The sequence below is a fragment of the Eubalaena glacialis genome, chromosome 1, assembly GCF_028564815.1.
Source record: "Eubalaena glacialis isolate mEubGla1 chromosome 1, mEubGla1.1.hap2.+ XY, whole genome shotgun sequence".
NCBI classification, from domain to species: Eukaryota; Metazoa; Chordata; class Mammalia; order Artiodactyla; family Balaenidae; genus Eubalaena; species Eubalaena glacialis.
The window spans coordinates 66367419-66390718 of NC_083716.1; the positions used below are offsets into that span (position 1 = coordinate 66367419).

At 36.1% G+C, this 23300-nt stretch overlaps 1 protein-coding gene across 8 annotated transcripts in view; it reads left to right on the top strand.

The window, feature by feature from the left end:
* The window catches only part of HERC4 (HECT and RLD domain containing E3 ubiquitin protein ligase 4), a 131182-nt gene that overhangs the window by 42430 nt on the left and 65452 nt on the right, over positions 1-23300 (top strand). For all 8 annotated transcript variants that reach the window (XM_061197753.1, XM_061197767.1, XM_061197759.1 and 5 more), the window contains exons 7-8: positions 4062-4192; positions 16645-16805. In XM_061197753.1, coding sequence (XP_061053736.1) covers positions 4062-4192; positions 16645-16805 — 292 coding nt within the window. The remainder of the gene's footprint in view (positions 1-4061; positions 4193-16644; positions 16806-23300) is intronic.

Consider the following 23300-nt stretch of genomic DNA (forward strand, 5'->3'; position numbering starts at 1 on the left):
TCTCAGTAGATACAGGAAAAGCATTTGATAAAATTGAGCATCTTTTTATGATAAAAACTGTCAACAAAGTGAATATGGAGGGAACATGCCTCAACATAATAAAGGCCGTCTATGACAAACCCACCACTAACATAATACTTAATGGTGAAAATTTGAAAGCTTTTCCTTTAAGATCAGGAACAAGACAGGATGCCCACTCTCACCACTGCTATTCAAGATAGTACTAGGAGTCCTAACCACAGCAGTTAGTCAAGAGAAAGAAATTAAAGGCATCCAAATTAGAAAGGAAAAACTAAAATTGTCTCTTTGCAGATGTCTTGATATTTTATATAGAAAACCCTAAAGGCTCCTCAAAAAATCTGTTAGAACCAATAAATACAGTGAAGTTGTAGGATACAAATTAACATATAAAAATCAGTTGCTGGGGGGGGGGGCTTCCCTGGTGGCTCAGTGGTTGAGAATCTGTCTGCCAATGTAGGGGACACAGGTTCGAGCCCTGGTCTGGGAAGATCCCACGTGCCACAGAGCAACTAAGCCTGTGCGCCACAACTACTGCGCCTATGCACTAGAACCCATGAGCCACAACTACTGAGCCTGTGTACTGCAACTACTGAAGCCCACACACCTAGAGCCTGTACTCTGCAACAAGAGAAACCACTGCAGTGAGAAGCCCGTGCACCGCAATGAAGAGTAGCCCCCACTCGCCTCAACTAGAGAAAGCCCGCACACAGCAATGAAGACCCAACACAGCCAAAAATAAATAAAAAATAGACTAAAAACTAAAAAAAAAAAAATCAGTTGCGGGACTTCCTTTGTAGTCCATTGGCTAAGACTCCATGCTCCCAATGCAGGGGGCCCGGGTTTGATCCCTGGTCAGGGAACTAGATCCCACATGCTGCAACTAAGAAGCTTGCATGCCACAACTGAAGATCCCACATGCTACCACAAAGATCCCACACACGACAATGAAGATCCTGCATGCCGCAACTAAGACCTGACGCAAACAAATAAGCAAGTAAATATTTTTTAAAGAATCGGTCGCGTTTTTATACACTGAAAACAAACTATCTGAAAGAGAAATTAAGCAGTAGTCGCATTTACAATAGTATCAAAAACGTAATGCTTAGTAATAAAGGTGAGCCAAGCAGATTAAAGACCTGTACACTGAAAACTATATGAGACATCAATGAAAGAAATTGAAGAAGACAGAAATAAATGGAAAGATATCTCATGTTCTTGGATTGGAAGAAGTAACATTGTTAAAATATCCATACTGCTCAAAGTGAGCTACAGATTCAATGCAATCCCTATCCAGATTCCAATGGCATTTTTCACAGAAATAGAGCAATCTTAAAATTCATATAGAACCACAAAAGACTCAGAATAGCCAAAGCAGTCTTGAGAAAGAACAATGAAGTGAAGGCATAACGGTTTCTGATTTTAAACTATATTACAAAGCTGTAGTAATCAAAGCAGTATGATACTGGCATAAAAGCAGACACATATACCAGTCAAACAGAATAGATAGCCCAGAAATAAATGCAACTAATCATTGATACGGTGCCAAGAGCACACAGTGGAAAAGGATAGTCTCTTCAATAAATGATGCTGGGAAATATGGATATCCATATGCAAAAACTGGACTCCTAATTCACACCACTCACAAAATGTAGCTCAAATGGAATAAAGACTTAAATGTAAGACCTGAAACTGTAAAACTCTTAGGAGAAAACATGGGGGGAAAGTTCCTTGACATTAGTCTTGGTAGGCATTTTTTGGATGTGACACCAAAAGCACACAGGTAACAAAAGCAAAAATAAACTAAAAGCTTCTGCACAGCAAAGAAAACAGTCAACAAAATGAAAAGTCATCCTGTGGAATGAGAGAAAATATTTGTAAATCATATATCTGATTAGGGGTTAATATCTAAAATATATAAGGAACTCACGTAACTCATGGCTGAAAAACAATCTAATTTTAAAAAGGGCAAAGGGCCAGAATAAACATTTTTCCAGAGGAGATATACAAATGACCAAAAGGTACATGAAAAGGGTGCTCAATGTCAATATCACAATCATCAGGAAAATGCAGATCAAGACCACAATGAGATATCACCTCACATCTGTTAGGATCGCTATAATTTAAAAAAAAAAAAGGACAAGTATATGGAGAAAAGGGGAGCCCTGTATACTGCTGGTGGGAATATAAATTGGTGCGGCCATTAGGGAAAACAATATGAAGCTTCCTCAAAAACTTAAAAATAGAACTACTGTAGGACCCAGCAGTTCCACTTTCGGATGTATTTCTGAAGGAAATGAAAACAGGATCTCAGAGAGATAAATACATTCTCATGTTTTTTGAAGCATTATTCACAATAGCCAAGATATTTAAACAACCTAAGTGTCCATTGCCAAATGAGTGGATAAAGGAAATGTGATGTGTACATGTTTGTGTGCATATGCGCACACACACACACACTGGAATATTATTCAGCCATAAAAAGGGGAAATCCTTTCATTTGTAACAACATATATGAACCTCAAGGGCATTATGGTAAGTGAAATAAGCCAGGCAAAGACAAACACTAAATGGTATCGCTTATATGTGGCATTGTTAAAAAAAAAAAGGGGGGGTGGGGATAGAAAGTCAAATTCATAGAAACAAAGAGTAGAATGGTGGTTGCCAGGGTGTAGGGGGTGAGGGAAATGGGGATATGTGGTCAAAGGGTACAAACTTTCTGTTACAAGATTATTAAATTCTGAGGATCTAATGTACAGTGTGGTGACTGTAATTAACGATACAGTATTCTATGCTTGAAATCTGCTAAGAGTAGATCTGAAGCTTTCTCACACACACACACACAAGAAGGATTATATGAGGTGATGGATGTGTTAATTAACTTGACTGGTAATAATTTCACAGAGTATATGTATGTCAAGTCATGTTGTGCCCTTTAAATATATACAATTTTATGTCAAGTCAATGATATCAATAAAACTGGAAAAAACATAAGAAATAAAAATTAACACTTGCTATTTCTGTCCAAAAAAAGGAAATTAATACTTTTTGTGTGATAATAGTATTGTGTCATATATTTTCATCTGTTAGAGGTATATGCCATTGAAGATACGTATGCATTTATATGTGAAATGATTTGTTGACCACAGTGTACTTTAAAGTACTCCAGTACTTTTTTTGCTTTAAAGTACCCCCAAAAAAGGGAAGTGGGAGGGGCATCAATGAAACAGGATTATCTAAGTTTTGCCAGTTGAAACTGAGTGATGTTATGTGATCATTCATATATAGATAAATATATATATGTATATATGTCTTTTGTGCATTTGTTTAAATTTCCCATGATAAAAAAATTTTAAACAGAAAAATCAATTTCCTTACATAGCAATCTGCATAAATAGTTATATCCTGCTTTCATCATTTAGTAGCATAAATTTGTATACATAGCTGCAACTATGAAGAAAAGCAATTGAATTGAAAAGTACTAACTGTGCTTGTGTTAAAATGTCATCATGAATTACTTTTTAAAAACATAACCTTTAATCCTGTTATGCATTTTTATGATAAATATTTTAAAGACCATTTATATTTTAGTAACTGTATGCTAAGAATAGCTATATTAGTGCACTCTCTGGTTACATATACTCTTTTTTTGCAGAGCTACTTTGGAAACTGAAAATGATACCATTTTTAGGTTTTGTGAAATTTTATAGGTGTGTACTTGGGATTCAACAAGACTATAATGATAGTAAAAGGCAATGCAAAAAATAATTATTAGTATCTCTTTAATGATGACTTTATAATGATGAGAACATAATTAAATACTTTTAAAATATGTGAAAACAATTAGCCATATCAGCCTGGAACTCTTAGATTTAAGACATTTTACCTTGAAAAGTCAAGGTATCTTGACTATCTTATCATCTGTTAAATTGCAAAGACAATAGAAGAGAAAATTTGACTCCATATTAAAGATTAACTTATTTTCCTGAAGATTATTTTATCAGGCTTTCTAATGACAAAGGGTTGTTTTTTTTTTTTTTTAGGAAGGTGGAGTGTTTACTTTTGGAGCTGGAGGGTATGGTCAGTTGGGTCATAACTCTACCAGTCATGAAATAAACCCAAGGAAAGTTTTTGAACTTATGGGAAGCATTGTCACTCAGATTGCTTGTGGAAGGTAAGCAGTTTTAGAAAAGAGTATTTTGATCTATAACCCAATTATTTAGGATTTTTTTTTTTTTTTTAACAGTCCAGGGGTCTTTTTTTTTTTAATCTATTATGCCATGAATTCATAGGGAATGGCTTCTAGCAGCTTAGGCCCCTTTCCATTGGTTCTCACAAAGTGTGCTTCTCTGGTGGAACAGGCTGGCACTTCATTTGAACCTGAGTGCCTTTCTATTTGGCTTCCTTTTTTTTTTTTTTTTTCTTTCTTTTTTTAATTGGAGTATAATTGCTTTACAATGTTGTTAGTTTCTGCTGTACAACAAAGTGAATCAGCTATGTGTATACATATATCCCCTCCCTCTTGGACCTCCCTCCCACCCCACCCCCCATCCCACCCATCTAGGTCATCACACACTGAGCTGAGCTCCCTGTGCTATACAGCAGGTTCCCACTAGCTATCTGTTTTACACATGGTAGTGTATATATGTCAATCCTAATCTCCTAATTCATTCCACCCTCCCGTTCTCTACATCTGCGTCTCTATTCCTGCCCTGCGAATAGGATAATCTGTACCATTTTTCTAGATTCCACATATATGCGTTAATATACGATATTTGTTTTTCTGACTTCACTCTGTATGCCAGACTTTAGGTCCATCCACGTCTCTACAAATGACCTAGTTTTGTTCCTTTTTATGGCTGAGTAATATTCCACTGTATATATGTACCACATCTTCTTTATCCATTTATCTGTCAGTGGACATATAGGTTGCTTCCATGTCCTGGCTATTGTGAATAGTGCTGCAATGAACATTGGGGTACATTTTTTTTTTTTTTTCTGATCATTTTTCTTCATATGTTTCAGGAAGCTATCATGGCTCTTAGGCTGCTGAATATGCTTGATATGTTCATTAATTCTCTTGGCAAGAAGAATCTTGCCCTTAACTTGTTTGTTTACAACAGTGCCAGTAGCATGCAGGGTAACATTGTAGACTCTTCCAGTTTTACCTTGGTAACATTTGTGGGGCCTTCCTTTTTGAACAGTGTCATTTCCTTGATGTTTACAGTATCACATAGTTTCTTGTAGATTTGCACGTGTTGTGGCCGAAGGAGGAACTTCATGTTTTCTGGAATGCCTCGATAAGATATAGCGGTGCCTCTCCTCTTTCCCTTTGTGTTGGTCATTTTTGCAAATTACTGTAACATGGTAGTTCCAGCTGAAAGTGGAGATTTTTAAAATGTTCAGGAATCTAGTAATCTAAAATAAAAAACGTTATCTTCTACATGCCTGATTTGCTGCTAAGGAATCATAGTAAGAGGAGAAACTTCTTTTATACTGATTATTTTACCTTTCTCTATTTGAAACAAATTTATCTGAGGCAAGATATTAATAAGGTAAATGTATTACTGTATATAACATTAAGTAAATATAATTTATTGTATGTAACATCACACTTGAAGGGAAACTATAGATCGTCTTTTTTTCTTTTGCTTTTCCACCTTTTTTTTCTTTAAAGAATGAAAAAATTGACCAATTAATTACTTAAGACATAAGATTAGTTAGTGGTGAAAGTTGAATTGGACTACTGATCTCCTGATTCCCAGTTCTTGGGAGTAAATAGGAGTCAGAGCTTTGTAACTGAGCTTCACCTTTGATGGATTAAATTTTGGTGGACTCCCCAGAGGCAAAATATCCTTTGCTTGACTAACTCAGTTTTGACCACTTAGCTTAGTTTTCCAGCTAGTATGTATCTTTATACAATATAGTTAAGTTTTCCAACATTAATTCAAGTACATAGAATTACACTGTAGGTAGCCTTTGGTGACTTTTTTTTTTTTTTTTTAACATCATGCTGTATGATTATCCATATGTGTGTAGCTATGGTTCTCCATCATTAGGTCTTATTGATGTGTTTTACTCAATTATATGCATATATAATTATTTTCTCAGTCATGGGCACTTGGGTATTTCCAGTTTTTGGCAAATACAAATAATGTTGCTTTGAACATTTATTATATAATATACATAAACTTTAATATTTCTAAAGTATATACCTAGAATGGAATTTCTGGGTCAGAGAGTATACTTAATTTGAGTTTTGCAGGTTAATGTCACCCTGTTTACCAGAATGGTTATACCAGTTTACCTTCCCATCACTATTGTATGAGAATTCCTATGTCCTTGTCACCATTTGGTATTGTTAGACTTTTAAATTTTTGCTAATCTCTTGGATATATAGTGGTACTTAATCATGATTTTAATTTGCATTTCCATGATTTGATAGGGATTGCATTGAGTTGGTAGATCACTTTCAGAAGTATTGACATCTTAACAATATTAAGTCTTTCAAACCATGAATGTGGGATGTCTTTCCATTTATTTAATTTCTTTCAGTAATATTTTGTAGTTTTTATTGTATGTCTTTTATCTATTTGCTTTCTCTATGCCTCACACTTTTTTTGTCCCTGATTTCCTACATTACTGTCTTCTTCTGTGTTTAGTTTGTTTTTTGAAGTGAAATGTTTTAGTTTCCTCTCATTTCCTTTTCTGTATATTCTATAGCTGTCTTTTTGTGGTTACCATGGGGATTACATTTAATATCCTAAAGTTATAACACTCTAACTCAAATTTATACTAGGTCAATTTCAATAACATACAAAAACTTTGTTCCTGTATAGCTCTGTCCCCACCCCATTTCATTTATTGGTGTCACAAGATAACTTTTGTATACATTGTGTGTCAGAAAACATAAATTAATAATTTTATGCATTAGTCTCTTAAATTCTGTAGAAAACAAAATTTGGAGGAAAAAACCACAAAATTACAATAATACTAGCTTTTATAATCACCCATATATTTACCTTTACTGAGATCTTTATTTTTTCATACAGCTTCAAGTTACTGTCTAGTGTCCTTTCATTTCAACCTGTAGGATTCCTTTTAGTATTTCTTAAAGGGCAGGGCTGGTGATAAACTCCCTGAGCTTCTATCTGTAAATGTCTTAATTTCTTTCTCACTTTTGAAGGACAGTTTTGTCAGATAATCAGATTCTTTGTTGACAGGTTTTTTCTTTCAGCAGTTTGAATATATAAGCCCACTGCCTTCTGACCTGCAAAGTTTCTGCTGAGAAATCTACTGAGAATCCTATTGAGGATCCCTTGTATGTGACAAGTCACTTCTCTCTTGCTTCATTCAGGTTTCTTTCTTTGTCTTTCGACAGTGTGATTGTAATATGTCTCAGTATGGGTCTCTTTCAGTTCTTCCTACATGGAGTTTCTTGAATGTTTATGTCTTTCATCAAGTTTGGGTATTTTTTGGTTATTATTTCTTCAAATGATCTCTCTCTATCTCTTTTTACCTTCTGGAACTCCCACAGTGCCTATGTTGGTCCACTTCATGATGTCCCATAGGTCCCTTAGGTTCTCTTTACTTTTGTTCAGTCTTTTTTCTTTCTTTTCCTGAGACTTAATAATTTTAATTGTTTTATGTTCAAGTTCCTGTATTCTTTTTTCTTTCTGCTCAAATCTGCCTTTGAATCCCTCCAGTGAGTTTTTTATTTTAGTTAATGTATTTTTCATCTCCAGAACTTCCTTTTGGTGTGTTTTTGGGTTTTCTATTTTTTTATTGATATTTCCATTTTCTTCATATATTGTTTTCTTGACTATTTCCATGTCTTCCTTTAGTTATTTGAGCATCTTTAAGAAAATTATTTTAGTTTTTGTCTATTAAGGTTCATCATCTGGTTGTTCTCAGGGAACAACCCTGTTGTTTTATTTTTTTAAAGTAGACTTTATTTTTTACAGCATTTTTAGGTTCACCAAAAAATTAAATGGTATATTTGTTTCAATTGATGAACCTACTGTTGACAAAAATAATCAATAAACAATCTGTAATAGGAAAAGAAAGGAGTTTTATTTGAACCAAACTGAGGACAATAGCCTGGAAGACAGCTTCTCATATAACTCTGAGGAACTACTCCTCCAGAGAAGCATGGTTTTCAGCACAGTTTTATATCTTGTCAGAAGAAAGAACATCAAACAAGTCAGGGATACATTCCTTCAGGGTTTCCCAAAAAACAGATCAGCATGTACACAGCAAGTCCATATGGCCTTGGCACCTGGGAAGAGAGTCTTATCATCTAAGGAGTGCCAGCATTGGCATCCCAGGAAGGGAGGGATTTAATCTTTATTTTTAACATGGATATTCTTTACTTCTGGTCATTGTGCCTGCCCTTTTCTTTAATAATTATAGCAGATATACAGTATATGTTTGATAGGCCATAAGCAGGCTGTTTTAGTTAGGATTAAAATCACGTTAACTTATGTATAAGCCAGAATGACTTCCCCATACCTCAATATGTGAACATTTCTTTCATCGCTACATTGACAGATCATTACAGGTGTACATAGTGTATGTTAGGGTTCATTCTGTGGGTTTGGACAAATGTATAATGATGTGCATCCACCATTATAGTATCATACAGGGTAATTTCAATGCCCTAAAAATCCTGTGTGCTCCCCTTATTTATCCTCCCCACTTCCCTAACTCCTGGCAGTCACTGATTTTTACTCTGATAGTTTTGCCTTTTCCGGAATGTAATATAGTTGGAGTCACATAGTATGTAGCCTTCTCAGGTTGTCTTCTTTCACTTAGTAATATGCATTTATGGTTCCTCCATGTTTTTTCATGGCTTGATTGCTGATTTCTTTTTAATGCTAACTAATATTCCAGTGTCTAGATGTACCAGTTTGTTTATCCATTCACCTACTGAAGGACATCTTGGTTGCTTCCAAGGTTTGGCAGTTATGAATAAAGCTATTATAAATATCTGTGTCAGGTTTTTGTGTAGACACAGGTTTTTAACTCCTTTGGGTGAATAATGAAGAGCAAAATTGCTGAATCATATTGTAACAGTATGTTTAGTTTTGTAAGAAACCATCAAACTGCCTTCCAAAGGAGCTATATCATTTTGGATTCCCATGTTGGTTTATTTTTTCCTTTGAATGGGCCTTACTTTCCAATTTCTTTGTATTCTCTGTGATTTTTTTTCTTTTTGAAAACTGTACATTTGAACCTAATAATGGGGTAACTCTAGAAATAATATTCTTTCCCTTCTCTAGGGTTTGCTGTTTTTTGTTTTGTTTTTATTTTTTGATTTTTATAGGTTGTCTCTGTGCCAAGGATCAGCCTGAGGTGTAAACATAAGGTCTTCTCAGGTCATTTCTGAGACTGCACCTTTTCCGGGGCATGCACAATGACTTTCTAAATTCCTGTGTATATGCAGTTACATTTGAATGTCCTAGATCTTAAATGACTGACTTCTAAAAGGGGCAGAAGAAAAAAGAAAGGGGAGAAAATAGAAGATAATAAAAGGGAAGAAAACACCACCCCTTTAAATCCTCTGGAAGTCTCTTCAGCTGGAGGGGAATAGGCTTGTAACAGTGGTCAGAAGGGGTGCAGAAAAGACTTACCCACCTTTGTATCTGTACCTCTGTGATCAGAAGCAGCAATCAGTGATCAGAGGACCAATCTCAAATATAAGGACAGGATCCTTATTGCCTACCCTGGCTCCCACAAGCTATGTCCGAGATACTCTTGGAGCACGTGGATTATTGCCTGTCACAGGGCTGAGGGTGAAGGGGTAGGTAGCTACTACTGTGCTAAATGCTGAAATTAATCAAAATTAATTGCAATTTACCACCCAAGCCTTCCCTTGGAAATTGCAAGCCTTTAATAGACTCCAGAGTTTTAAAATAGTTACATCAGACAGATTCTGTCACAGCAGTTGTTGTCTAAGTGAGGAGACAGATTCCTGGTGCTTCCTACGCCGCCATCTTCTCAGAATCATCCACTCATAGCTCCATCTTTGAAAACTCCTTTGCCCTCCTGCTTTTTAGTGCCACTGTTGCCATAAATTAAGGTCCATGTGTATGTGGATCTGTTTCTGTCATCTCTATCTTATTCTTTCAATATGTGTGTCTATCCCTGTTTGATTATTCTTGATTTCTCCTTGTATATCTGTCAGTTTTTGCTTTTGCTTTTGAGGCTGTGTTCTTAAGTGCATAAAATTTAAATTTTATCCATTTTTTTTTTTAAGTATTTTTTCCTATTTCTTTTTTTTTTTTACTTTTTTTTTATAATTCTTTATTTTATTTATTTATTTTTGGCTGTGTTGGGTCTTCATTTCTGTGCGAGGGCTTTCTCCAGTTGCGGCAAGCGGGGGCCACTCTTCATCGCGGTGTGTGGGCCTCTCACTATCGCAGCCTCTCTTGTTGCGGAGCACAGGCTCCAGACGCGCAGGCTCAGTAGTTGTGGCTCACGGGCCTAGTTGCTCCGCGGCATGTGGGATCTTGCCAGACCAGGGCTTGAATCCGTGTCCCCTACATTGGCAGGCAGATTCTCAACCACTGCGCCACCAGGGAAGCCCCCTATCCATTCTTGATGAATTGAACCTTTTGTCATTGTGGTGGTGATCCTCTAGATCTCTAATATCATTTTTGTTTCCTTAAAGTCTGTTTTATCTGATGTGAATAGAGCTCCACCTGCTTTTATATTGATATATATATATATATATATTTTTTTTACCTATTTATTTTTTTCCTATTCTTTTACTTTGTCTTTCTGTATGTTTTAGATGAATCTCATGTAAATAGCATTAAGTTAGATTTTTTAAAAAAAATCCATCCTAACAATCTTTGTCTTTTAAATGGACCGATTTGCCAAGTTTCATGTTTTTTTTATTATTACTAATATATTTGGGTTTAAACCTGCCATCATATTTTGTACTGTTTGTGCTACCTGTTTATTTTTGTTTTCTTTCTTTTCTTTTTTGCCTTTCTTTGGATTAATAATTTTTTTAGTCAGTTTATTTTTATTTTATTTTTTAAAATTTATTTATGTATGGCTGTGTTGGGTCTTCATTGCTGCGCGTGGGCTTTCTCTAGTTGCAGTGAGTGGGCTTCTCATTGCAGTGGCTTCTCTTGTCGCAGAGCATGGGCTCTAGGTGCGTGGGCTTCAATAGTTGTGGCACACGGGCTCAGTAGTTGTGGCACATGGGCTTAATTGCTCTGCGGCATGTGGGATCTTCCAGGACCAGGGCTTGAACCCGTGTCCCCTGCATTGGCAGGCGGATTCTTAACCACTGCACCACCAGGGAAGTCCTTTTAGTCAGTTTAATTCCCTCTACCCATTTGGAAATTTGGGAACTCTTTTTTAGTTGTTACTCTAGAAATAACAACATTAATCTTTAAGTTATGTTAATACTTTCCCCCTTTTCTGGAAGTTGTAAGACCTCCATTTACCTTCCCAACTTTTATTTCTCTATATTTATTTATTTTATTTTTTTGGCCACGCCATGCAGCATGTGGGATCTTAGTTCCCTGACCAGGGATTGAACCCATGCCCCCTGCATTGGGAGCGCAGAGTCTTAACAACTGGACCACCAGGGAATTCCCATTCATTCTCTATATATTTTTAAACCCCAGAAGAACATTGCTTCATAATAGTCAGTGTACATTTAGAAATGGCTCTACATATATTTACTACAATTTTTTTCTCTTTATTTTTTACAATTAGTTTCATTTTCCTTTTATCAGCCACCCTTTGGAATTTTCTTTAAGTAGATTTACAGGTGGCAGACTCTTTTGTGTAACTAAAAATGTCTGTATTGCACCTTCGTTCATGAATGATGTTATTGGTTATAGAATTCTAGCTTGGCATTTGCTTGCAGCACTTAAGATAACATTCTACTGTCTTTTGGCTTCAGTTCTTCTGAGAAGTTGGCTGCTGGTATGTTGCTCCTTTGAAGGTAATTTGTCTCTTTTCTCTCTCTCTCTTCAGTTTTGCTTTCATTTGTCAGGGTATGGATTTCCTCATTTTCTTACGGGACTTCTTGAATCTATGGAATAATCTCTCTTTAGATACAGCTTTTCCTTTCCTCATAGGACTCTGATTGGATGTGTATTAAATCGTCTCACTCCACCTTGTAGTCTTACTTTCCACATTTTTATCCCTCTTTGCTGCCTTCTTGATTATTTTTATGATTTATATTTCAGTTCATTAATTCTCATACTATATTTTTTGTTAAACCTATATTCTTGATTTTGATTATTGTGATTTTTCAGTTCTAGTGTTTCATACTGGTTCTTTTTAAAAATCTGAAACAATTTTTTTCTTTAATCTTTCCAGCTGTCTGTCAGTTTTCAACCTTGGCCTTTATTTCTTGGACATTAAACAAGTATGAAACATAATTATTCTAGATTCTTGTGTTTGAAAATTCTGATATCTGAAATCTTTTTTTTTCTCCTTTTTAAATTTATTTATTTATTTATTTATTTTATTTATGGCTGTGTTGGGTCTTCGTTTCTGTGTGAGGGCTTTCTCTAGTTGTGGCAAGTGGGGGCCACTCTTCATCGCGGTGCGCGGGCCTCTCATTATCGCGGCCTCTCTTGTTGCGGAGCATGGGCTCCAAACGCGCAGGCTCAGCAATTGTGGCTCACGGGCCTAGCCGCTCCGTGGCATGCGGGATCTTCCCAGACCAGGGCTCGAACCCGTGTCCCCTGCATTGGCAGGCAGATTCTCAACCACTGCGCCACCAGGGAAGCCCCTGATATCTGAAATCTTTAGGGATCTATTTCTATTGTTTCTTCTTTTTGCTAGGTTTTGTTCATGGTACCCTGTTTCTTTGCCCAGTTTTGTGTGTTTGACCATGTATTTGAAAAATTATTTATGGGGATGATTTGACAAAGCCTTCCTTTCCTTTTTTCGTATATGAATCAGGATAAAAGGTAAATAAAAGCTCAACATATAAGTGAGCAGAAATGCTTGCTATCTTAATCTTGTTTATTAGACTGTTGAAGTTATACATGAATATATATTCACTGAAATGTAGAGATTTCAGCTTTCCTTGTTTATCCACTTCATGAGTAATTCATTAAAAGATTATAAATATTTTTAGGTAATTTTTTTCCAATGAAATATTTAATCAGTCCCTTGTGAGATATCACAGATTGTTTAATGTTATCCAGTTTTGTAATTCTTTTTTTTAAAATATTTTAATATTTATTTATTTATTTAATTTATTTATTTATGGCTGTGTTGGGTCTTCGTTTCTGTGCGAGGGCTTTCTCTAGTTGTGGCAAGCAGGGGCCACTCTTCATAGCGGTGCGCGGACCTCTCACTATTGTGGCCTCTCTTGTTGCGGAGCACAGGCTCCAGACGCGCAGGCTCAGCAATTGTGGCTCACGGGCCTAGTTGCTCTGCGGCATGTGGGATCTTCCCAGACCAGGGCTCAAACCCATGTCCCCTACATTGGCAGGCAGATTCTCAACCACTGTGCCACCACGGAAGCCCAGTTTTGTAATTCTTAACAGTAAAAATGTGCTTGATTTGAATAGTTATTCTTAGCTCTGTAAACTTAGTTCTTTCCAGTAATTTTATTTATTTAATTATTGGACTGGGGAAGAATTTCAGTTATATATTAATTGAGATGTAAAAAATTATCTACAGAGGGAATGTCGGTTGGTATCATGACCAGTTTGATTTCCAGATAGTTGGTACTGTAAGAACTATGTATTATTTCCTTATTAAATAATTGTCAGAAACTTCCTGAAGGAAGCAGGCAACGGATATCAGAAATGTGAACTCATCAAAGAGGTAGTCCAAATGGAAAAGATTCAGATTCCAGTAGTATAGTGTCATATTGTTTTTGAGCTATGATATCAAATATAGGATTTGAGATAGTTATGTTTGTTCAGTGGCTCTCAACTCTTGACTTCATGCTGTAATCCTTTGGAGAGTTTTTAGTAATATGTATTGTTGCCTAGGCTCACTCCTAGGCAACTCCAAAATGCAGCCAGGGTTAAGAACCACTGCTTCAGTAGACCAGTTTGAGGAGGAATTTAACAAACTAGTATTGAGCAGTTGTTTTTAAACTGTTGATATGTTCCTTGGAAATGTCACAGCAGCTGCTTCCTGAAGGAGGCAGACTGGGCAATGTTAAACCCTTCTTCAGCTAGAACAGTTTGTCTGTTTTATATGCTAGAATTCCATTTAATGTTTATTTTGTTAAGAGTATCCTTGATTTAGAATTTTTTTATTAACCTCGGCTCATCTGGCTCTGAGATAAGATGGTTGTTAGAGTCTACTTAGTTTTCCAGTAATGTGACAGACTAGATAACTTGAAAACCCTTTTGAATCAAAACACCTTTTAAATAACATAGATTAGTTTACCAGCAAGTAAAGGGAATTCCGCAGGGCAAAAACAAGGAAATCTGAAAACCATACCTATTAGTTTGAACTGACTCTGGAGCTGCTCTGAAAAAATTTGCCAATCTAGGTAACGTATTAATTAGCTTATTTTGCTAAACAAATCACCCCAAAACTTAGTGGCTTAATAAAATTACCTATTTAGCTAGTAATTCTGTGGTTCAGTGATTTGGGCTGGGCTTAGCTGGGCAGTTCTTTTTTTTTTTTTTGGCTGCATTGCGTCTTTGTTGCTGCGCGTGGGCTTTCTCTAATTGCGGCAAATGGGGACTACTCTTTGTTGCGGTGCGTGGGCTTCTCATTGTGGTGGCTTCTCTTGTTGCAGAGCACAGGCTCTAGGAGTGCAGGCTTCAGTAGTTGTGGCACGTGGGCTCAGTAGTTGTGGCTTGCGGGCTTAGTTGCTCTGCAGTGTGTGGATCTTCCCGGACCAGGGCTCGAACCCGTGTCCCCTGCATTGGCAGGCAGATTCTTAACCACTGCGCCACCAGGGAAGTCCCTGGGCAGTTCTCATCTTAGCTGAACTTAGTTAATCAGCCGATGATCTGGGTAAGGGCTGGGTAGTCTGTGGGGACCTTAGCTGGGTCAGCTTGTCTCTGCTTCAGATTATATATCATCCTTCAAATGCTAACCTTGGGTTATTCTCATGATGGTAGAGCAGAGTTCCAAAAGAGAGAGGGGAAGAGTGCAAAGCCACTTGTGAGGCATAGGCTCGGATCTGATGCACTGTCATTTCTGCTGCATTCTGTTCAAAGCAAGCCGCAGGTCAGAGACCAGTTTTAAGACGTGGAGAAATAGATTCACCATCTTGGTGGGAACACCTGCAGAAGTCATATTGTAAGGATAATGGGTATCGGGAAAAGAATAACTTGGGTCCTTTTTATAAACAGTATACCACAGATGGCAAAGGAGTTTGGAATAGGAGATGAGGCCTAAGAACTGGTAGAGACAGTAGTGAGGCCTGTGAAACCATCTCCTCCCAGTAAAGCCGCCTCATGGGAAGCGTTCACAATGAAATATTCTCTTGCTAGTTTAAGGAGACTTTTCTGGCCTTGGCCTATTTTCTGGTTTGGATCTCCCCTCAGAATTTGTAACCACAGGACTGCCCTAAAGTAGGCTTGGGGCTTGTCAGAGTAGTCCTGGGTTGGTGTATATGTATTATATTTCACAATATATTAAGGGTTTTAAATGAAGTGACTGGCTGGCTGTTTTGAAAAAAAGAACTAGGAATGGTATAAAACATAGTCATTAAAAGTTTAAATTCAGTGGATAGTTGAAACAGCAGGTTGGACACACTGCTAAAGAGAAAAATAATGACTTGAAAGATAGATCCAAGGAAATTACTCACAAGGGGTATGGATATTAAAGAGAAGTTAAAAGACTGGTAGGGTATGTTGGGAAGCTGAAACGTTTGTCTAATATTATCAAGAAGAGAATTGAATAAATGGGAGAGAGACAGTTTTTGCAGAAATAACACTTAAGAATTTGTCAGACTTGATTGAAGCCATAAAACCTGAGATTGAGGAACACAAGGCCTGAGCTGGATAATCACCTTTAACCCATTCCTAAACATACAGTAGTGAAGCATCAGAAGGAGTTGGATAGGTTCACTGCTTAGCGGGTTTTCTTTAGCTTCAGTTCCGTAATTTCTTAGGTTTGCTTCCACTTGGAAATCTCTAGAGGAGTCTGAGTGTGTATACATAAGGATAAATTTCTCTTGAAGAAAGGAAACATTGTTTTATCATGCAGTTTTATATATACCAATCTTCTGCCCAGTTCTTATCTTAAAACTTTTGAGTGATGCCCAGATGGTGGGCCCTCATAGACCATAGAGCTCTAAGCTAGAACCTGACAGAGAGGGAAGGCGGCTGGGGAGCTTTCTTGGACAGCATAGTTAGATGCTACCTCTAGTGCTAAATCATATATTGTAAGGGATTCCAATATAGAGCTGGGCCTTTTTAAATTTGGACATTTGTGGGAATTTTCTGGAATATGCTTTATGCAGCCTGCCTGTGTGGTACAGAATTCATTCAGTATAGAGTAAGGCTATTAAATATTTTGTACAGAAAATTTTAGAACTATAATGGTTTTATTAACTTACTTTTGAAGACAAAAATTATATCAGTAATATTTGCTATGCTTTTCTGAATGTAAATTGTTTGAAAGGTAACATTAAGTCTGAGGTTTTCTATCATTTTACTCTAGGCAGCACACTTCTGCTTTTGTTCCTTCATCAGGACGAATTTATTCTTTTGGACTTGGTGGTAATGGACAGCTAGGAACTGGTTCAACAAGCAACAGAAAAAGTCCTTTCACTGTGAAAGGAAATTGGTTCCCTTATAATGGGCAATGTCCACCAGATTTTGGTAAGTTCTTTTACATTAAAGCTTTGCTGCACACACTAAAATTATTGTTAAAATGTTGCTCTTAAAAGATGAACTTTTCTATGTTTTAAATGAAAGAATTACAAGATACATTGTTTAGTGAAAATAGCAAGGTACAGAATACTGTATATGGTTGCTTAGTTTGTTTATATATATGCATAAGGAAACCCAGGATAAATAAAATAATGAAAGTAGGTTGGGCATATGGGAACTGAATGGTGACTAGATACCAGTGGGAGGGAAGTGTTTTTGTTTTTTATTTTTGATTATGGTAAAATACACATAATACAAAGTTTATGAACTTAGCGATTTTTAAGTGCACAGTCAGTAGTGTTAAGTACATTCACATTGTTGTGTAACTACCTCCAGAGCGTTTTTGTCTTGCAAAACTAAAACTCTGTGTTCATTAAACAACAATTCTCCATTCAGTCTTCCCACTAGCTGGCAACCATTCTGCATTCTGTCTCTGTGAATTTGACTTAGCTCTAAATATCTCATAAGTGGAATCATACAGTATTTGTTTTTTTGTGATTGGCTTGTTTTATAAACTTAACATAATGTCCTTAAGGTTCATCCATGTTACAGCATGTGTGTATAGACCACATTTTGTTTATCTGTGAATTGCTGATGGACATTTGGATTGTTTCCACCTTTTGACTACTGTGAATAATGCTGCTATAAACATGGGTGTATAAATGTCTCTTCAAGACCCTGCTTTCAATTCTTTGGGGTATATATGAGACTTTAAAATTATATAACATTTTCTATTTATCTGAAATTTGAACATATAAATATATTACCTATTCGAAATATTAAAATTTAAAATTTGCTTTTATATCCCTACTCCTTTAGCCAAATTTATATTTTTGTTTTGTCTTACTCTTTTAATAGATCTGGTTATCTTTTCAATGATACTAACTTACTACTTAAAGAATTTGAAATGTTCAGATGCTGTTTTCTCATTCACTTCTTTGACATGCTGCAACCAAAATGTACTTTTTAAAATATTTCCTTTACCATCCTAAACTATACCTCAGAATTGTTTTCTCGTTTATTTTATCTATGTTTGATTGTCTTTGGGATTTTTCTCTGAGTTGTGGGACTTGAGTCGAGACTATTCTGTGATGAACCTACTATGAAGGTTGACATTTGAAAAGGTCCATCACTTTTTTTTATTTAACAAAGGTCAGGATATGATACTATTTTTTTCTTGTTTTTGTTTGATTTTGTGTTAGAATATGGCTTCGCTTTCTTCCAGTCACTCTTAGGTTTGGAACCTGCATTTATTTTAGTAGTATCGTTCTTTTTCTTATGTCCTTAGGAGCATGTTGGTGTTTCATCATATCAGTTTCTTCCACAAGGCACCATTAATAACCTAACAAAGAGATTTGTAATTTAAAGCAGCATGGATATTGTAAGAAATCATGTATTTCTGTTTATACAGTTTAGTCACTTAGAGATGCATTTTGTTGCCTTTGAAACTGCATACCTTAAGATTAAAGTGGGAAAGGAAATGGAGTTCTAAAAGCAGTCATTTTTGCTACAATTTAGTTTCATTAAAAAATTGTTTATTCACAGTAGCCAAAAGGCATAAACAACTCATGTCCATCAACAGATGAATGGATAGAAAAGTATGGTATATACATGTAATTGAGTATTAGCCATATACAGGAATGAAATTTTGGTACATGCCACAGCATGGAAGAAACTTGAAAACGTGCTAAGTGAAAAAAGCCTGACACAAAAGGATAAATATTGTATGACTCCTCTTGTATGAGGTACCTAGAACAAATTTATAGAGACAGAACACTGGTTACCAGGGGCTGGAGGGAGGGGAGAATGAGGAGTTGTTTAATGGGTACAAATTTTCTGTTTGGGATGATAAAATGTACTGGAGGAGAATAATGGTGATAGTTGCACAACACTGTGAATTTGCTTGATGCCATGAATTAACACTTTAAAATGGTTAAAACAGTAAATTTTCTGTTAATGTATATCTTACCACTATTTTATATATATAATATATATAATGGCTGATAATTATTTTGTACTATACTAAAGCTGTGTAGGATAGGAACTAATTAAATGTGAATTTAATTTACTCAGCCCCTCTAGAAGTTAAGTCCGTGGCCCCCCACCATAAATCACATTGTTAGCATAAACTATCTGGTATGGCCTCAAGGCCACAGGTAAAAAAAGACACTCTTTTTTTCACACACACACACACACACACACACACACTGTATTTTATTTTTACAAGAGATAAATAAACTGACACCAAGCATTGTAAATGGATGACCACAACAAAAGCAACAATGATTGCAATTACCAAACACGAAACACACTCATACTATGTCATAATATTGACATTCAGTCCAGTAATCCTCCACTGTAACAGCTCCTTTACTTTGCAGTGAAAATTGATTTGTATATTTTTTGCCTCTGAGTCCTTGTGGGATTTATTTTATTTAATTTTAAAAAATTATTATTATTATTATTATTTTTTTATTCAAACAGAAAGTCACAAAAATTATAATCATCCTCATCAGTTCACTCAGTCCGAAGTAATTAATTTTTTTTTTTCATCTTGATCTTCTGTTAGCACTTTTATGAATTCATCACTTTTCCATTAGAGTTCTGAAAATGCTTATTCATTCAGTTCAGCAGTATGGTCAGTTACCAGAAACCTGTACTTGTCAGAGTCTTTTCCATGAATTCCTTGAAGATGAAACCCTTTTATAGGAACATTTTTGCAAAAGCGTCAGAGTACACCCAGAACTGTCTGTAAATGACAAAAGACTTAAAAATGACCATGGTTAAAGATTTGATGAAAGTTCATAATAATGCAATTGACAAGGAAATTTAGTTATTTCTGAGATACACATTTTAAAGTAATAACTAGAATTATGACGTATAACATTATACCAGAACATATAAGATTTTTAGAAATTTCATGTAATGTCTGAAATATTTATATTAACATATTTCCATACAAATAACCCAAAGAAAGTTTAGTATTAGTTGTTTTTTTTGTTTTTGTTTGTTTTTTTATACTGCAGGTTCTTATTAGTCATCAGTTTTATACACATCAGTGTATACATGTCAATCCCAATCGCCCAATTCAGCACACCACCATCCCCATCCCACCGTGGTTTTCCCCCCTTGGTGTCCGTACGTTTGTTCTCTACATCTGTGTCTCAACTTCTGCCCTGCAAACCAGTTCATCTGTACCATTTTTCTAGGTTCCACATACATGCGTTAATATACAATATTTGTTTTTCTCTTTCTGACTTACTTTACTCTGTATGACAGTCTCTAGGTCCATCCACGTCTCAACAAATGACTCAATTTCGTTCCTTTTTATGGTTGAGTAATATTCCATTGTATATATGTACCACAACTTCTTTATCCATTCGTCTGTCGATGGGCATTTAGGTTGCTTCCATGACCTGGCTATTGTAAATAGTGCTGCAATGAACATTGGGGTGCATGTGTCTTTTTGAATTATGCTTTTCTCTGGGTATATGCCCAGTAGTGGGATTGCTGGATCATATGGTAATTCTATTTTTAGTTTTTTAAGGAACCTCCATACTGTTCTCCATAGTGGCTGTATCAGTTTACATTCCCATCAACAGTGCAAGAGGGTTCCCTTTTCTCCACACCCTCTCCAGCATTTGTTGTTTGTAGATTTTCTGATGATGCCCATTCTAACTGGTGTGAGGTGATACCTCACTGTAGTTTTGATTTGCATTTCTCTAATAATTAGTGATGTTGAGCAGCTTTTCATGTGCTTCTTGGCCATCTGTATGTCTTCTTTGGAGAAATGTCTATTTAGGTCTTCTGCCCATTTTTGGATTGGGTTGTTTGTTTCTTTAATATTGAGCTGCATGAGCTGTTTATATATTTTGGAGATTAGTCCTTTGTCTGTTGATTCGTTTGCAAATATTTTCTCCCATTCTGAGGGTTGTCTTTTCGTCTTGTTTATGGTTTCCTTTGCTGTGCAAAAGCTTTGACGTTTCATTAGGTCCCATTTGTTTATTTTTGTTTTTATTTCCATTACTCTAGGAGGTGGATCAAAAAAGATCTTGCTGTGGTTTATGTCAAAGAGTGTTCTTCCTGTGTTTTCCTCCAAGAGTTTTATAATGTCCAGTCTTACATTTAGGTCTCGAATCCATTTTGAGTTTATTTTTGTGTATGGTGTTAGGGAGTGTTCTAATTTCATTCTTTGACATGTAGCTGTCCAGTTTTCCCAGCACCACTTATTGAAGAGACTGTCTTTTCTCCATTGTATAACCTTGCCTCCTTTGTCATAGGTTAGTTGACCATAGGTGCGTGGGTTTATCTCTGGGCTTTCTATCTTGTTCCATTGATCTATGTTTCTGTTTTTGTGCCAGTACCATATTGTCTTGATTACTGTAGCTTTGTAGTATAGTGTGAAGTCAGGGAGTCTGATTCCTCCAGCTCCGTTTTTTTCCCTCAAGACTGCTTTGGCTATTCGGGGTCTAAAATAAGACACTCTTAACAGGATATTCCCAAGACTTTGAGACTCTCTCCTTGGAACTAGGCAAAGGGCAAACTTTTCTTTAGAATGTTATAGTATTAGTGTATAGGAAAACTGTATTAGTTTGCTAGGGCTGCTATAATAAAATATCACAAACTCAGTTGCTTGAACAGTACAAATTTATTGACTCAGTTGTGAAGGCTAGAAGTCCAAGATCAAGGTGTTGACAGTGTTGCTTCCTTCTGAGGGCTATAAGGGAGAATCTGTTCCATGTGTCTTTCCTAGCTTTTGGTGGTTTGCTGGCAATCTTTGGTATTCCTTGGCTAGTAGATCTCTGCCTTCATCCTCCCATGGCATTCTCTCTATGTGCCTATCTGTGTCCAAATTTTGCCCTTTTATAAGGACACCAGTCATTTGGTATTAGTGGTCCACCCTACTCAAATATGACTTCAACTTACGTAATTACATCTACAGTGACCCTATTTCTGAATAAGGTCACTTTCTGAGGGTACTAAGGATTAGGACTTCAACGTATGAATTTTGGGGGAGCACAATTCATCACATGACAATGTCCCAGACCTGACAAGTTTTAATCTTCTGCTGCACCAGAGACATCATAAGCATTGGCTCCATAAGTACAACCAACTTTATTCTTTAAGATGACTTGTCATATCTAATTCAATAGCCATTGTTCTTAATATGACATGTCAGGTAAGTTCGTGGTTACGTAATTGATTAGCTCAATCAGTTATGAAAGAAGTACAAACTAGTGAGAAGGGGAACATATTCTTACTGAACCCATGCAGATAGCAACATTACTATTAAAAGAACAGAAACCTATTAAGTTTGAATTCTCATTGAATTCTGGGGATCAGCAAGAATCAGATAAAATGTTTTTAATTGACATAACATTATATTTGTTTCATGTATATAGCATAACAATTTGATATTTGTATATATTGCAAATGATCACCACAATAAGTCTAGTTAACATCTGTCACCATCGTTAAAAATTTTTTTCTTGTTATGAAACTAAGATTTACTCTCAGCAACTTTCTAATTTGCAGTACAGTATTATTAACTGTAGTCACCATACTGTACATTTCAGTCCCATGATTTAGTTATTTTATAACTGGAAGTTTGTGCCTTTTGACCTCCTTCATCCATTTTGCCTGGCCCGCACCCCCAGCCACCTCTGGCAACCACTAATCTGTTCTCCGTATCTATGAGCTTGGTTTCAGTTTGTTGTTGTTGTTTGTTTTTTAGATTCCACATGTAAGTGAGATCATACAGTATTTGTCTTTCTCTATCTGACTTATTTCACTTAGCATAATGCCCTCTAGGAATCATGTGTGTTGTCACAAATGACAAGATTTCCTTCTTTTTTATGGCTAAATAATATTCCATTGTATGTACGTGTGTATATACATGTGTGTATGTATACACTTACACACACACACACCCCATGTTTTCTTTATCCATTCGTCCATCAGTGGAAACTTAGGTTGCTTCCATACCTTGGCTATTGTAAATAATGCTAAAATGAACATGGTGGTGCATACATCTTTTCAAATTAGTGTTTTTGTTTTACCCAGAAGTGGAATTGCTGGATCATATGGTAGTTCTGTTTCTAATTTTTTGAAGAACCCCCATACTGTTTCCATAGTGGCTGCACCAATTTATATTCCCACTAACAGTGCACGAGGGTTCTCTTTTCTCCACATCTTCACCAACACTTGTTATCTCTTGTCTTTTTGATAATAGCCAGTCTAACAACTGTGAGTTGATATCTCCTTGTGATTTGCATTTCCCTGATGATTAATGATGTTGAGCATCTTTTCATGTGCCTGTAGGCCATCTGTATGTCTTCTTTGGTAAAATGTCTATTCAGCTCTTCTGCCTATTTTTTTAAACCAGGCTGTTTGTTTTTTGATGTTGAGTTACATGAGCTGTTTACATATTTTGGATATTAACCC